Below are 17,607 nucleotides of genomic sequence, written 5' to 3'. Positions count from 1 at the left end.
CAATAATCACTGTTCAGCTGCCCATCTGTTTCATTTCCTTTCGTTGTCTTGTGTAGCGCTAACTATATATATGGTGTTCAATCAGTAAATACTGGAGTGGATAGTTAACTAAGTGGTTAGTTAGCATTGTAGTAGGTAGTATGCCGTGACTCTGCTTAAGTAAAAAATGATAATATGTAAGTGCTTGGAATATATTTTAATAAGACTTAAAAAGTCAGTTCTAATTAAGAGAATATGGTGAAAAACAGATTTGATATTCTGTGAAGTAACTAGAAAACAAAGTAATCTTCTATCTAAAGCAGTTGTGTTTTTTTAGAAATAATTTATCTTGTTAAAATAGAAAATAGAATTTTAGAACTGTGAATAAGCTGCTTAATCTTGAAATCTTGACCTTTAGTTTTAGCATTTTAGTTACTTTAGATATGTCTAAGATAAGTCAAAAAATAAAAACATAAAAAATTAACTTTCTTAAATTCTAAGTATGCACAATTATTGTTAACATCACAGAGATCTTTTCGTGCTTCTTGCTCTGTATAATTCTATAACTAGAATATGTTAATTCTATAAGTAGTTGATTCCTCTTTGTAAATTTTTTTATGAATGATATCATGAAAATCCTTCAGTGAAAGTTGCTGTTAGGTCTGCATAATCCTATAAACTGACAGCATGATAAGTGCTAGTGTGCTAAATTATTTTCATAGTTTATTAATTATTCACATGGTGTACATTTGTTTCAAATATTTTGTTACTATAGAATAACTTTTAAAACTATCTTGCAGCTTGAGAAATTTCTGAGATTTCTTAGATTTCTAAGATCAAGATATTTCTTTATATTAAAATGAATTTGACACTACTTTTTATGTGATATGTGGACATTATTTGGTATTTACTATCATTGTCAATTCTATTCTTGCTTTATCAACTCAATCTTATTTAGAATATTTTGCTCCAGAGTAAAGTTATTTATTAAATAGAAAATGTTTGGGTAACTATATTTTTTAAAATGCAGATTTTGAAAGGGAATAGTGTTCAATAGCAAATCTATAGTATTTTAAAGACTCAGACATGGTATTTCAGTACCTTGATATTTATTCAATAGTGAAATACTTAAATGTGTTTGTGTTTGTTTTTTTAATAGATTATCTTTCTCAAGGAATAGATCTTTCTGGAATAGAAGTAATAGAAAATGATTTACTTTTTATTGCAAGAGCTCGACTTGAAGTGGAAAATCAAGCTAAGCGCCTACTGGAACAGGGTGTAGAGACACAGGTAATAAAAGTAGTAGCACTTTGTTAATGTGACAAATATGTCATAAGACACATGAAGATTTGACTTTGAGGTTAAAAACCTAATATATGCCCTCATCACTGAGGAGCTATGTCTACAGTTTGAATTGAAGAGTAGGGTATAAAGTAAGTATAGGGAAAATTTATTTAATATATCTTTATCTAAGTTTAAAAATAGATTCCAAGATTCTAGTATGTAATGCATATGAGATATAGTTTAGGTGTCTGTGTAGATAGATAGTTAATACCTGTTGAGTATGCTTATTTTGTACTTATTTAAGCCTTTCAACAACCCAGTAAGGTCAGTTTTATTGTTATTTCCGTTTTACAAATGAGGAGACTGAGAACTTAACCAATTTGTCAAAGATCACACAGCTAAAACATGGTATAGTTTGAATCCAGACATTAAGCACTCTAACCCCAGAATCTTGCACCATTAAAAATCACTGTGCCATTTATTATTTATTTATATTTATTTATTTATTTATTTGAGAGAAAGAGAGTACAAGTGGGAGAGAGGGGAAGAGTGAGAGGGAGAAACAGGCTCCCCGCTGAGCAGAGAGTCTGATGCGGGGCTCACTACCAGGACCCTGGGATCATGACCTGAGCTGAAGGCAGATGCTTAATGATTGAGCCACCCAGGCACCCCAAGATGAATATTTCTATAGAAAATTGATATCAGCCCAGCTCATTTAGTTGTGAGAGAGGTAGCAATTACTATTTCAGAAAGTGAAGGATCCCAAGCCTTTTGTATTCATCTAATGTCCATATTGTCACTACCTCAGAGATTTCAAACTTTATGTATATATACTATTTCAGATTTTTCCTGTGAAGTATGTATTGCTATGTATGTATGTATATATATGCTTATATCTTTAATTTATGCAATCCTTAGTATTTTATTATATTTCAGAGTCATGAGAATGAAACAATGGTAGAAAAGAAGCATTACTAAAGTTTGTTTAAAATACCGTTTTTCAATAGGGGTAGGTGATTTTAACATGTTGGAAAGGAATGGTTACTTTTAAAGGCTTATTTTTTATACTGTGTTCTTATATATCTAAAGTGGGAAAATATTTTCTAGGATAATTTTTCTTAACTAAACTTGATTTTAGATATGTTATTGTTTTGGGTACCTTTTAACAGTTGTCAAATTTGACTTTGCTTCAGTTTTTAATTCATATTAAAATTAAAGTAGAATTGATAAACTTGTAGGAAATTTGTATCCTTAAATATTAATAGTGTTAAAAAAACTTGGATTGTATAAAGTTAATCAAAAGATTATTAAAGTAGATAACTGTCATTATTTAGCTAGTGGCCCATGTCTAATCAGTGAGATTAAGTTAGATAAAGAAGAAAAAAATGTAAAAATATTGTGTGTCTGCATGGGTAGATGTGGAATGATCTGCATCGATCTGAGAAGAACAGGAACCAGGGAGCTTTAATTTTGTATGTCTCAGTGTGGTTTAAAGGAGAGTAGAATCTGCTTGGTAGATGTGAATATTATCTCTCTGTTAGGCTGCATAACTTATATTAGCATAGTTTGTCGTTAGTCAACATTATCCAATTCATTTGTCTCGTTTAGATTCCATAAGTATAAAGTAACCAACCCGAGTATAATTGGGCTTCCTACATAATTTTCCTAAAGGGAGAAAATGTTCCGATCTGCCAGTATTAACATTCTTGTTCATTTTACAATTTCTACAAATTTCTCATGTGTAAATTAATATTTGTGTTTATAACATCATTTATTTCTGAATTTAGTCATGTGTGTCTATCTCTCTCAGACCTTAGTCCTCTGGGTTATTTTCACTACGTCGGCTTTCTGGCTTTGCAGAACTGAGAAGGTTAAACCCTCATCAATAATGATGCTACTGAAATAATGCTTCTTGGGAAACAGGGTGTCTTAGTGGAAGGAGTCTGTTTTGGAGCCTCCTGCCTTACCTCTTAGAAAGCACCAAGACAAAGGTATCATCCTGCTGTGTCAGCAGGCAGTTCAGGAATTAAGAAACTAACCTTTATTGAATGCATGTTCTTTGCCAGGATTTGTGGTTAGTCACTTTACATTTGTTATCTCAGTCTCAGGAACAAATATGTGAGGAAGATATAATTATCCACTTTTTATAGTTAAGGAAACAAAGCCCTGCAAAGGTTAAGAAATTAGCTGAAGATTACACAGCTAGCAAGTGGTAGAATCATGGTCCGGGAATGCCTGCTTTCCACCTTTCTTAAATAAGACCAAGCAGTTTATTCTGAGTTTGTTAAATAATCATATTTTAAATTATTTTACAATCTGCAAAGCAATTTATGTTGAAAAAGGCATTTTTGTAGCATAAAAATTTCTTTGGAAACTCTCCATGTGATGACTAATCTAAACCAGTTCTTCAGTATTCCTCGGAATTTTTGTTTCTCTGGCCAACTTTTTTTTTCTTCCTATTCTCTGAAGTTAGTATTTCAGACCTTCTCTGCTTTCCATCAACCTTTTCCACCTTGCCGTACACTCCAGTTCACCCTGAGCGGATGCTCTTAATTTCTGTTTCGTACAGGCACTTCTGACACCCCCTGTGCTCTGAGTCCCAATGTCTTAGGAACCTTATCTCATTGTATTCCAGCTCTCCTTTCTGTCTTTATCCTCTCTCTTGTGCTCTTCTCCTTCTCTTCAGCATTTAAGCATGCATATTTGATGCCAGTTCCCCCTGTGTTCTCTGCTTTTCAGGCTCACAGGCTTGCTTTTAGTTTTTCACGTGCCTGCTTTCCTTCCTTCTTCAGGGCTTTCTTGTTCCTTTTAGGCCTGGACTACTTCTTTCACTCCCCACTAAAACAGATGCTGCAGCTTGCATCTATTTTATTCTCAAATCATATTCTCCCATTTATCAGACATCATTGAAGTAAACATATTATTATTTATTGTAAAAATAGACTAAAAGAAAGATAGCATTTTAATTTGAAGTACTATTGAATTCATGAAATATTGCACCCTAATCAGTTTATAGGCTCATAACATGAACAGAGATTTTCAATAAATAAGGAACTTTTTAACAATTATATGTCATCACTTGCATTTAATAATCAACTTCTGACATTAATTTGGCTTCTCAAAAATATTAGTGATTTTCTTTGAGTGTGTAGTTGATGGCCATCATTTTTGATGGCAGTTAATTCTAAAACTTAACTTTATTAAAAGAAAGTGTATTTTCTTTTGTTGGCATTCTTTTTCGAAAACCAAAATTTTAGTAAATATAGATAATTTCTCTTTGATCATTATTGTTTTTTCCTAGTTAATTGGTTAAATGTGCTGTTTCCATTTGTAGGTTTTAAATAGCTTTGTAGTATCACAAAATCTCTATTATCGCGTTTCAGAATTTCTCTTTTTGAAGACATATAGCTAACTGACTACTTAGATATTGAGGAACTCTTGTTTCTTCCTACATAAAAAATATGGAAGTAAACTAACCTCACAAAAGCTGTATTTCTATATGGAAAAGATTCGTTGAGGTATCACTACCATTTTCTTTACTAAGAGTTTGGAAGGATTGATGACTTGGAGTGCATCTTCTGGTGAAGCATACCATATCACTACATTAGAAAAGACATTCTTCAATTCACTTGGCCGTCTTTGTCGCAGACATGGGGCTAGATATGGCTTCCATCTGCAACTCTTCCTTGACTCCGGTTTCTCCCTCTCTCTCTTTTGTACTGATCCTCAGAATCTTTCACTGACAGAAGCCAGACAAAGAAAGAGAGAACCTTATGATATTTCAGGATTGCAACAGATTCATTACCTCGAGCTCTAACTAGCTTTCAAAAATAGGTGACAGAGATTTTGATCTGGACGAGTTCCTGCATCACCATAGATACCAGTCCTCCACAGTGAAATGATGACATTTTAATTAGGAAGATGGCTTTAACTTGTGAATTATAAGCTTTCCCAGTAAACAAGTGCAGGACTTTCTGGAGGTTCCACGATGGGGGAAGATGATGTACTCACTTGTCTTTAAAAGTCATCAGGAAGAGGGTCTATGTGATCTGTTCTTTCAGAGCTTCGTACTCGGCAATGATCTCCGTCGTGGTAATTGTTGCCAGTGCTGGGAAGTAAATATCTGTAGACCTGGCTTTTCCCTAAGGCAGAAAACCTCCTTGGTCAAGCAAGCCCAGGGTTCTGGTGCTTAGCAGTTAACAGCTAAAAGTACCGTGACACCGTGATCTAGACAGAGTCTTTCTAAGAGATGACATTGTAGAACTGAGGTTCAGTAGATAAATGTCTACATAGCATGCAGTAAGTGATTATATTATGAACATTCTTACTTTTATAGTTAAAAATTCTCAGTTGCTTCTATCATAGAGAGGGTACCAATTTAAATGCATTGTGTTGAAGATCTGTGGAAGTTAAGCATTTCCTAAGCTTGAAAAAACCACTCCCTGGCAAAGCTGAACAATGAAAAAATGATTCCTTTTGTAGCTAATTATGGTAGTTCAGCATGCAACACTTTTTTCTGTGATCTCTTTCTTCTCTACTGGCCCAACAAACACCAGTAGTAGACTCGGTGTCAGTTGATTTGTCAAGCTGGATATCTGCTTTAAAAGGTCTAGCTTTTCCTATCTTTAGCTGCTTGCAGGTTTTCCTGGCTTCTCTCATGAATTCTAGAACAGACGTCATCATTTGAATCTATATAAACTCCTGTTGTGTGTGTGGTCCCGAGGTGCTTTTTGGTTTTTAGGGTTTTGGGGTGTTTTTTTGTTTTGTTTTGTTTTGGGTTTTTTTTGTTTGTTTGTTTTTTGCCATTTACTAAGCATAGAGTTTCAGTAGTTTTTCAAGTCTTGAAGTAGTCTTTTTATTTATGTTTTAAACTGAAGTAAATTGACATACAGTATCCTGTTAGTTTCAGGTGTACATCACAGTGATTAGATATTTTTAAACGTTATGAAATGATCACTGTAAGTCTAGTTAATGTCACCATACAAAGTTATTACAGTGTTATTGATTATTTCCTGTGCTGTGCATTACATCGCCATGCTTAATTGTTTTATAACTGCTAGTTAGTACTTTTTAATTTCCTTCACCTATTTTGCCTGCCCCCTCAATCCTTCCCTCATCTGGTAACCAGCAATTTATTTCCTGCACCTATGAGTCTGTTTCTGTTTTGTTTTTGTTTTTTGTTTTTTTTGTTGTTCAGTTTTTTGTTTTTTTGTTTTTTTAGGTTCCGCATAGAAGTGAAATGACATGGTATTTGTTTTTCTGTGTCTGACATTTCACTAAACTTAATACCTCAGGGTCCATTCATGTTTTCGTAAATGTCATGTCTCAAAAAAGATTTTTTTTTGGCTTTTTTTAATTTTAATTTTATTTTTTAAGTAAACTCTATGCCCAACTTGGGGCTTGAACTCATGACCCCAAGATCAAGAGTTAGGTGCTCTACTGACTGAGCCAGCCAGGCACCCCAAGATTTAATTCTTTTCTATGGCTATTCCGTAGTATATGTACACTACACTCCCTTTATCTGTTCATCTATCAATGGACACTTAGGTTGCTTCCATATCTTGGCTATTTTAAGTAATGCTGCAGTAAACATAGGAGTACATGTATCTTTTTGATTTAGTGTTCTCATTTTCTTTGGGTAAATACCCAGTAGTGGAATTGCTGGATCATATGGTAGTTCTATTTTTAACTTTTTTAGTTTTCCCGAAGCATTTTTCTTGGCAAAAATAAACAACTTCAGGAGGGGTAGGTGGTAATGGATGAAGGGAATTAAAGGTACAAACTTCCAGGTATAAAGTAAATGTCTTGGGAATGTAATATACAACATGGTGACTATAGTTAATAAGACTATACTGCTGAGAGGATAGACCTTAAAAATGCTTATCACGGGAAAAAATTCTGTAACTATGGTGATGATATTAACTAGACTTTATGGTGATCATTTTGCAATATACACAAATATCAAATCATTATGTTGTATACCTGGAACTAATATAATGATGCATGTCACTTATACTTCAATTTAAAAAGAAACAATTTGGGAGGATGATTATAGTAAGAGCTCTTCAAGTTACACTGAGCTAAATGTTTCATGTATTTCCTTTGCTAAACTCAGTGGATAACTTGCCATTCCCCTCCCCCCCCAATATTTGTCTCTTTGCTCCTATCATTGTTAGCTTTCCTTAGATTTAATAGAGGTCTGGCATGGGTACATTTACATTTAGTTAAATAATTAAGCTTTATGACATGTGTAAATAATAATTTTAAAAATTACTCTTCTATAGTTAATATATTCTTATATATTGTTACTAATAATAGTAACATTATTAATTTGTACTGGCCTGGTGTTTTAGAACTTAAAAAGATATTTTAAACTGATCCCTGAATGTTTTCCCTGAAGTTTAGTCTTACTTGTTTAGCTATGCTTACTATTTTATCCTTAAATTTAAATGGAAATTAATTTGAACTCCTATTTAAACACTCTAAATCAAGGGTTGGTACTATGGATTGTTTTCCTATGGCGCAGGTGCTAAGAATTGTTTTTGCATTTTTAAGTGGTTGAAAAAAACAAAGAAGAACATACAATGGAGACCATATGTGTCCTGGAAAGCCTAAAATACTTACTTTTGGGCCCTTTACAGTATGCTGATCCTTGCTTTAAATAATTTTTTTCTTCATGGTTTATGCTTTAATATTTTCCTTCCTTCCTTCTATCCAATACCCCTTTCTCTTTTGTAGCATTTCAGTTATCATGTGGTATTGCTCTGTGTTTTTGTTTTATGCCAAATGTAAAGTAGTACTGTTATTTTTGTTTCTATATTATGTAGTCATGCTGTTTTCTTATTCTTTGATACATTCTCTTGTCATGAACAACCTACAGTAACATTGGTTACTTTGTTTTTAAATTTGATTTTATTGCTATCTTCTAATGTAGATTCACTCTAATTCAGTCTAATTAACTGTCTGCTTTCAGCCATAGGGTCTTTTGGCATTATAGCTTTCCATAGTTTTCCAGTTCACTGAGTGGAATTTCATCTTCATACTGCCCTGTGAATAATTTTTTCAATAACTGACAAAATTTTCATTGTATTTCATACAGAATCTATCACTGTTCTTTTTCTAAAATTTGTATAATTTCTGTTCCTCAGAAACTCAAATTTTTATTTGGGCAACTCTTCTTTAAATGATTTCACTTAATTTAAACAATATAATGCTGGCTTTTTATTATAGTAGTAAATACTTACATTTTTATTTTGTAATTCGGAAGAAAAGACTCAGGTAACTACTTTGGGTCACTCAAGATTAGTTTGCATTTTCTGCAGTTTTATATAATCAAAGTCATAGTATGCTTTCTCATGTCTGATTCTGTTTTTCACCATAATTACTTTGAGATCGATCTATGTTGTATGCTTTTGTGGTTTGGTCCTTTTTTATTGCTGATTAGTATTCCATTTTAGTTGACATACATTTATCGGTTCACTAATTGACAGGCATTTGGGTTATTTCCAGTTCCAGGCTATGTGAATAAGGCTGCCATGGGTCAAGTGCAAGTCTCTGTGTCAGCGTAGGTTTTCATTTCTCTTGGGTAAATATCAAATGCAAAGAATGGTTGAGTTTTTGCAATAGCTATATGTTTACTTTTTAAAGAGACTGGCAGTTTTCCAGAGTGGTTCTATCATTTTACATTCTCACATGAGTAGATTAGAGTTCTTCTAGGTCCTCACCAAATTCAATGTTGGCAGTCTTTTTTAATTTTAGACATTGTAATGGGTGGGGGTAGTTGATTCTCATTGTAGTTTTAATTTGCCTTTCGCCTAATAGCTTATGTGACCAACTTTTCAAATGCTTAATACAAAAGGTCTTTGGTATTTAAAGAGTTTATTTTCTTCTTCTTACTGCTATGTAAGAATTCTTAATATATTCTGTATACAAGTCTTTTGTCACATGTGTGTATTGTAAATATTTTCTCCCGTTCTAAGGCTTGCCTTTTTTCTTTTTGCATTGTCATTGAGGTGTAATTTAACATACCATAGCATTCATGCATTTAAGCATATAGTTTGATGAATTTCAGTAAATTTATACAATTGTGCAACCATCTCACAACACACTTTTTCAGAAAACTGTTCTCACCACGAAACCATTCCCTAGTGCCTGTTTGCAGTCAGCCCCTTCTCCCACTGCCAAACCCAGGCTATCCCTGATCTGCTCTCCATGTCTATAGATTTGACTTTTTCTAAAACTTCTTATAAGTGGAACCATACAACATGTAGTCTTAGACATGTTTCTTTGACTTAGCACAGTGTTTTATTTAGGTTCGTCTTTGTTGTTGCATGCATAAGAGGCCCTCTTATTGCTTAGTAATATTCCATTCTGTGAAAATAGTCAGTGTTAATGTATCTGCAGATTGATGGACACTAGATTAGTTAAAGGTTTTACCTATTAAGAATAATGCTGCTCGGGTGCCTGGTTGGCTCAGTCGGTTAAGTGTCTGACTCTTGATTTCAGCTCAGGTCTTGATCTCAGGATCAAGGATGCGTTCAAGCCACGTATTTAAAAAAGAAAGAAAGAATGATGCTGCCTTTTTTTCCCACTTGGTATCATCTTTTTGAAGAGCAAAATTTTTTAGTTTTGATAGACCAGTTTATCTGTAGTTTTGTTTGCATGTTATGTAAAATTTCTACCCAAAGTTGCAAATCTTTCTTCCTATGTTTTTTGAGAATTCATAAGTTTATCTTTTAAGTTTAATTTTTATGTAAAGTGTAAGATTCATTTTTCCCCATAGAGATATGCAGTTGTTTGAGCACCTTTGTTTAAAAAGATTATTTTTTTTTCTTTCGTTGAATTACTTCATTGTGAATTTGCAGATATTTTGGCACCTTGAGAATATTTAATTCCCTGTCAATCTTTCTCCTGCTGGTTTTAACATCTATTGATGATTTTTGTCTAAATCATTTTACATTTTTCATTGGAGAATGTGAAAGTGATTTCTATTTTTGTTATTCCTCTGTATTTATTAGCTGTGATTCATTTGTAAAGAACTTTCACTCATCAACTAAGGATATCTGGTTACCCTGAACTACAGTTCCTTTTTTAAATGATTAGTAAATATTTAAATTTTGCATTTTTATTATCAATTTACAAAGTAATGTGTTACTATGATAGCTACCTCCAGTGACAACAAATGTGGCATGATTTTGTTCTTTTTTGTTTTTCCTTCTTTTTTTTTTTTAAAGAACTGTTAGGGACTCATGTATTTTTATATATTGTGGTGCTGGGTGAGACTGCGAGAGCTGTGACACCAAGCCAGACTAACAGTGGCTTAAAAATAGGGATTTGTCTAGATGTGGGTGGTGCTAACATTGTTTCAGCTGTTCAGTAAGGATTCAAGTCTTTCTTCCATTCTGTCATCCCTAGTGTCCTCTTGTTTGTCACATCATGGTCTCCCACCCCTAGACATCATGCCCATGTTTAACATGTGGATATGGGGCAGTGTCAGCTGCCAGCCAAAAGGCAGTACAAATCTTTTTCAGAACTGCCCCAGCAGACCTGTCTTTATGTCTTACTGGCCAGATCTGGGCCGCATGGTCACCCCAGCTGTCAAGAGGACTGTGGAAGCAAGTATCTGGCAGAGAAGCACAGAATTGTCAACCTCGGCTTACGCCGCTCTGTGAGCTGTTGCTGGGGGCAGTGCATATTGCCACCCAGGAGAAAATTAGGTTTTTATATTAGAAACATTATGTTAAGAAAGCAAGAAGGACTGAATTTTGGGGAATAACTAGTAATGCCTACCATAAATATCTTTGATAAAGCACAGAATGACTAGAATTATTACATTCTATTACTTAAAGAAATACACCAAATTTATACATTTAACTTAAAAATGTAATTATATTAAAAGAATAACGTTTGGGGCTTACCACATTATGTCTTGTGATTACTTTCGTTGTCCTATAAAATTCATTTTGTTATTGAACATGTTTTAGTGTCCTTGAAAAATTATCTACAGTTATTCAATGAAGTGAGAATATTATTCTGGGGCCCCTAACTGGCTCAGTTGGTGGAACATGTGACTCATTATCTTGGGGTCACGAGTTCAAGCCCCCATGTTGGGGATAGAGATTACTTAAAAAAAAAAAAGTAAAAAAGAATGTTCCTCTAAACATTGACATTGTTTCAATATGTTTATTTAATGCCAAGCTATGAATTCATATACTCTTCACATTTGTTTTGTAAGGAAATTTGAAAGTTAAAGTAACCTTTTTACTCTATATCCATTATCCTTTGATACTCACTTTTCCATTTTCTGTGTGTCATCACTTCTTCTTCTGCAGAACCTTCCTTCCAGTCCATGTTCACTTTTGTTCTTTTCTTTTTTACTCTCCTTTTTCCTTGTCTTTCTGTAGCTCTTTTATTTTCTGCTTTTCTTCCAAAAGGACTAGAATAAAGTTGATTTCTGGTTGATAAGATCATATTGTGCTATTAAATGTCCTTCTTAGTTTCTTAATTTCATTTGGGTTATGCACTGTTGACTGTTGATTGTTAACAGGTTCTGAAATAATCATATTAGGTTAGCTGAGAAGTACATATCCAGCATTAATGGGCTGCATGTTACTGAATCAGAAAAGCCACTGGTAAGCCCTAAATCACAACCAAGGTAGCTAATATAATTCTTGCTTTTAAATTACGTTATTTAATGTGATTCTCTCTTCCTTTAGGACATATAATCTCCCATGGAGCTCCATTAAGTTTTCAGTGTTTTAGGCATGTTGTAGCTCCAGAGAAAGTGTCCAGTGTGTATATCCCATTAGGGCATCTCGTCAGGAGATTATAAATTGACTTCAGTATTTTGACCTAATATATACTTGTTGTGTATAGGGTGTTGTGAGTTTATTAATGCTATTCTTGATAAATAAAATAGTTGGAATTTTTAATTGCCTAATTATTGTGTGTGATTTAGGTACTGAGCTTTTCCTTGTCTTAAATTTACCTCAAAATCGGCCTGATTTTATTAAATACATCTTCTACTGAGGGAATGGTTTAAAGAATGATCTGGTTTATGGTAGAGATTGTTAAATCTGTATCCTTTCTCTGCTGTAAAATAAACTCCAGGAAGTGTTTTGTTTTTATTTTTATTCAGCAGTAAGGACTGGCTACGTAGTGAAACATAACCTGTTCTCTCAAGTTTTGTTTTTTTTTTTTTTTTTTTAAGATTTTATTTATTTATTTGACAGAGAGAGAGACAGCCAGCAAGAGAGGGAACACAAGCAGGGGGAGTGGGAGAGGAAGAAGCAGGCTCCCAGTGGAGGAGCCTGATGTGGGGCTCGATCCCATAACGCCAGGATCACGCCCCGAGCCGAAGGCAGAAGCTTTACGACTGAGCCACCCAGGCGCCGCTGTTCTCTCAAGTTTTGCTTGAACTGACTGCATCTTTCTCACTATGATTTCTGTGCCTTTGAGGGAGCCAAGTTGATCTCTCGCTTTCCCACCCCTTCAGCCCCCTCTCTCTGAATGTGTTTCTGGGGTTCCTTAGTTTTTGTTTTAATTAAGTATGAAATGGCTTACTAAGAGAACTTTGAGGAAATATTGTAGTCCTAAACCTCCTCACTAAGGAAAAGTAAAATTTTGGAATCTCATACTTGTCTTTCTAGTTAAAATCAGTTGGAGAAAAAGCTAAGACTTTACCATAGGACTTAAAGCTTTATGAACTGAGTCACTTGGTGGAATGGTGCATGGACTGTTACAGCAGAACAGCATCAGCTGAATTTGTATTCGACATTTGTCCTTCTCTTTTTCATCTCATTGCTTATATGAAAGCTAAAGAAAAAGAATTTACCTGCTGAAGAATTATTTCATTAAGGGAAAGNNNGAACTGTGATTGTCTTTGTGATACAAGGATTATTTGATCCTTTCAGACTTTTAATATATAAAGCCGTCATCCACAGTGGAATCTTGGTCTTCATACATTTATGTCATTTTTGCATTTTATTTCCAATTAAATCAAATTCTGTTACTCTCTCCATTTCTTTTTTTTTTTTTTAATGATTTTTTATTATATTATGTTAGTCACCATACAGTACATCCCCGGTTTCCGATGTAAGGCTCGATGATTCATTAGTTGTGTATAACACCCAGTGCACCATGCAATACGTGCCCTCCTTACTACCCATCACCGGTCTATCCCATTCCCCCACCCCCCTCCCCTCTGAAGTCCTCAGTTTGTTTCTCATAGTCCATAACTCTCTCCATTTCTGATGTCAATTATATGAAAATTTTTAAGTTGTGTTAAACTTTTGACTTAATGCTGTATTTGTGCTCACTAAGGTCATATCCTGTTAGCTGATAGCTTACTTAGTAAGTACTGAAATACTGCTTGCTACTTCATGGAACAATCTTTACAGCAGTCTGGCTGTATCTCTGTTCATTAGCTCAGTGCCAGCTGTTGCTTTGGTTACAGTGTTGCTGTCTTGGCAAGCTTTTCAGGGATCTTAACTATGCTGCTTTTCTGACTGTATTCTTGTGATATTTTATTTTCCTCCCATATAATGCTTCTTAGGTGTTGGAAAAGAAAGAAAAAATACATTGTATTTATTTGTTTCTAAGGCAGGAGAAATAATTTTAGTTTAATAAAAAGAAAGTGGTTGTGCTATCTTCTGAAATGCTTTTGAAGAGGTAGAAATTTATCTTGATCTATTTATGAAATTATCCTTTCTTTTACATGGTCTTTCATCTCATTTCATAACACAGTTTATGAGGTTGGGAAATTTTCTATAAGATTAAATGATTTCTTGAAGGTCACAGTGACAATTTGTAGAAAAATTATCCTTAAAATTGTCTTATTTAAGAAGAAGACATTGTCTAGAAGACATTGTTACCTTTCCAACAGAAGCTTATCTTTTGCTAGCATGGCATTTTTCAAATGTTTAGTCTGTATGTCTTGAGAGCTCTTAAAATTTGCCAGAGAGTATTTCTCACCTGCAAAATTGGTATATCTGGAGCTGTGGGCCTGCCCTCTTGCTGCCTTGGTTTTCTTAACTGTAAACTGAGGATAGTAATACTTTACCTATGCTGTGATGACAAAATAATATCAGTGAATATGAAGGCTCTTTAAAAGGGGGAAGACAATATGGAGGTTCCTCAAAAAATTAAAAATAGCATTACCATACGACCCAGTAACTCCACTACTGGGTATTTACCCAATATAATTTGAAATGATATATGCACCCCTATGTTTATTGCAACATTATTTGCTATAGCCAAAATATGGAAGCGACCCAAGTGGCCGTGCAAGTCTGCATTCCCGCCAACACATTGTTATGTTTTTGAAGTTAGCCATTCTGACAGGTTTGAGGTGATATCTCGTTGTAGTTGTGATTTGCATTTCTTTGATGATGAGTGATATTGTGCATCTTTCCATGTGTCTGTTGGCCATCTGTATGTCTTCTTTGGAGAAATATCTATTCATGTTTTCTGCCCATTTTTTAATTGGATTGTTTCTTTTTGTCTGTTGAGTTATAAAAGTTCTTTATATATTTTGGATACTAACCCTTTATCAGATATCTTATTTGCAAATACCTTCTCCCATTCACAGTAGACTGCCTTCTAGTTTTGTTGATGGTTTCCTTCACTGTGCAGAAGCTTCTTATTTTGATGTAGTCCCAATAGTTTTTGGTTTTGTTTCCCTTGCCTCAGGAGACCTACCCAGAAAGATGTTGCTGCTACCAATGTCAAAGAAATTGCTGCCTGTGCTCTCTTGAAGGATTTTTATGGTTTTAGGCCTCACATATAAAAATCCATTTTGGGTTTATTTTTGTGTATGGTGTAAGAAAGTGGTTCAGTTTCATTTTCTTCCATGTTGCTATACAGTATTCCAAACACTGTGGAAGAGATAGTTTTTTCCCCATTGGATATTCTTGGCTCCTTTGTCATAGATTAATTGACAGTATAATCATGGGTTTATTTCTTGGCTCTCTGTTCTGTTCCATTGATCTGTGTGCCTGTTTTTCTGCCAATACCGTACTGTTTTGATTTCTAGTGCTTTGTAGTGTATCTTGAAATCTGGGATTGTGATCCTTCTAGTTTTGTTCTTTTTCAGGATTGTTTTGGCTATTTGGGGTTTTTTGTGGTTCCATACAAATTTTAGGATTGTTTGTTGTAGTTCTATGAAAAATGCTGTTGGTATCTTGATAGGGATTGCATTTAATGTGTAGATTGCTTTGGGTAGTATGGACATTTTAACAATATTTGTTCTTCCAATCCATGAGCATGGAGTGTCTTTCCATTTGTTTGTGCATATGCAAGTTTTCCTGTTGCCCTTAATCCTTTGCGTTGATTTCCTAGGGCTGCTATAACAAATGACGACATACCAGGTGACTTAAAGCAACTGAAATTTATTTTCTCATAATTCTGGTGCTTAGAAATACAAATCAAGGTGTTGGCAGGGCCAGCCTCCCTCTGGAGAGTAGGGAAAAATCCTTCCAAGCCTCTTCCTTAGATACTCCTGGCTGCAGTCTGTCCTTGAAGTTCCATGGCTTGTAACTGTATCACCCCAATCTCTGCCTCTGTTGTCACACATTGCCTTTTTCATGGTGTGTGTGTCTCTGTGTGTTTTATTCTTTTATAAGGACATCAGTCTTTGGATTTAGAGCCCACCACAATCCAGTGTGACTTCATCTCAGTTTAACTAGTTACATCTACAAAGATCCTTTCTCCAAATAAGGTCACAGTCTGAGGTTTCAGGTGGACATGAATTTGTTGGGGGCAGGGGGCACTAATTTAGATACTGCACTACTAAAACTTAATCTGTTTGTAAAGCATATAAACATTTGGCAGCTCATGCTGCCACAACAGAAACCATAGGCTGGGTAGGTGGCTTAAATAATAGATATTTATTTTCTCACAGCTCTGGATAGTAGAAAATCTAAGATCAGGGTTGGACAGGGTTCAGTTTCTGGCGAGGAGTCTTTTCCTGGCTTGCAGACAGCTGCCTCCTTGCTGTATTCTCACATGGTGCAGAGACAGAGTGTACAAGCTCTCTGGTATCTTCTTTTATAAAGCACTAATGCCATCAAACCAGTGTCCTACCCTCAGGACCTCATCGAACCCTAATTTGCTCCCAAAAGCCCCATCTGTAAATAACATCACATTGGGTGTTAGGGCTTCAACTGAATGGTGGGGGGATGGGGGAAGGGGTGGGACGGACACAGATGTTTAGTCTATAACAGCATACAAAACTGAAATATATATTTCACATTAGCCAATATTTTAGGAACCAGTAATTTTTAAAAGCCAATTGTGATTATATGTAAAAACAAGACTTAAAACTTGTTTTTATTGTGTTAGGAAAGAAATTACACAAGACTTAGTTTATTTAGTAATATAAACATTCATATATTATTTTATTCAATTTAATATCTTGCCCCCCAAACTGGGAACCGCTATTGAATGGTGTTTAGGTATTTAAGGTATCTGATTTACATTTTTTGTCATAATTTGTTATTTTTATTTCCTGATGTTTACCTTAGACATTTTTATTAAAATATAATTAACAGAAAAGTGCATACATTATAAGAGTACAGCTCAATGTTTTTTACAAAGTGAACAAACATATAACTAAACATTCAGATTTAAAAAAAAGTAAAACCTTTACCAGCATTCCGCAGACCTTCCATATGCCCCTTTTGCAGTTCACAAATTCCCCTGGGTTAATTCTTTTATATCTACCAAAAATTTGAGAAGCCACTTCCAAAGGCACCTGAATTTCTAGCAGGTGTTTGTGTAGATCTCTTACTTATCAGTTGTCATCATTAGTGGACTTAGGTTCCATCACATGCTCTCATTCACAGGCTTTTATACATGCTGTTCCTTTGCTTGGAGAGTTTTCCTTTTGCTTTGCCCCTCCTCCTGTAAATTGCTCCACGCCTAGCATGGAGCCCAGTGTGGGGCTTGAACTCATGACGTTGAGGTCAAGACCTGGTGACTGACTGAGGCACCCAGGTGCCCCATCCTCGTGTAAATGTTTCACACCTCCTTACCTCCGTGCCGCCGGACACCTTCATTTCAGATCTTAGCTGAGACTCCTTCAAGGAGCATTTCCTGACCCCTCCATCCATCTTTCCCTCCACAGCTCTGGGTTAATCATCCATTTGATGTGTTTTCACTAAACTGCATTTCTCACATGGTGAGAATACACATTTATCATGGTGTATTCTAATTGCTGCTTTACTTGTCTTTATGTCTTTTCAGACCATTATTTATTGAAAAGTCAGAGTGCAGTATTTGCCTCATTTTTTAATCCCCTGTATCTTGTTGTTAGTGCATTGATAGTGCATAGTGGATGATGTACAT

At 34.8% G+C, this 17,607-nt stretch overlaps 1 protein-coding gene across 1 annotated transcript in view; it reads left to right on the top strand.

Annotated features, from left to right (window-relative positions):
• Positions 1-17,607, top strand: part of COG5 (component of oligomeric golgi complex 5) — a 277,974-nt gene that overhangs the window by 126,980 nt on the left and 133,387 nt on the right. The window contains exon 7 of the mRNA XM_008703618.2: positions 1,139-1,269. Coding sequence (XP_008701840.2) covers positions 1,139-1,269 — 131 coding nt within the window. The remainder of the gene's footprint in view (positions 1-1,138; positions 1,270-17,607) is intronic.

Source organism: Ursus maritimus, unplaced genomic scaffold (assembly GCF_017311325.1).
Source record: "Ursus maritimus isolate PB19 unplaced genomic scaffold, ASM1731132v1 scaffold_3, whole genome shotgun sequence".
Taxonomy (NCBI): domain Eukaryota; kingdom Metazoa; phylum Chordata; class Mammalia; order Carnivora; family Ursidae; genus Ursus; species Ursus maritimus.
Note: the sequence above shows the minus strand (reverse complement) of the source record. Positions and strands in the feature narration are given on the sequence as shown.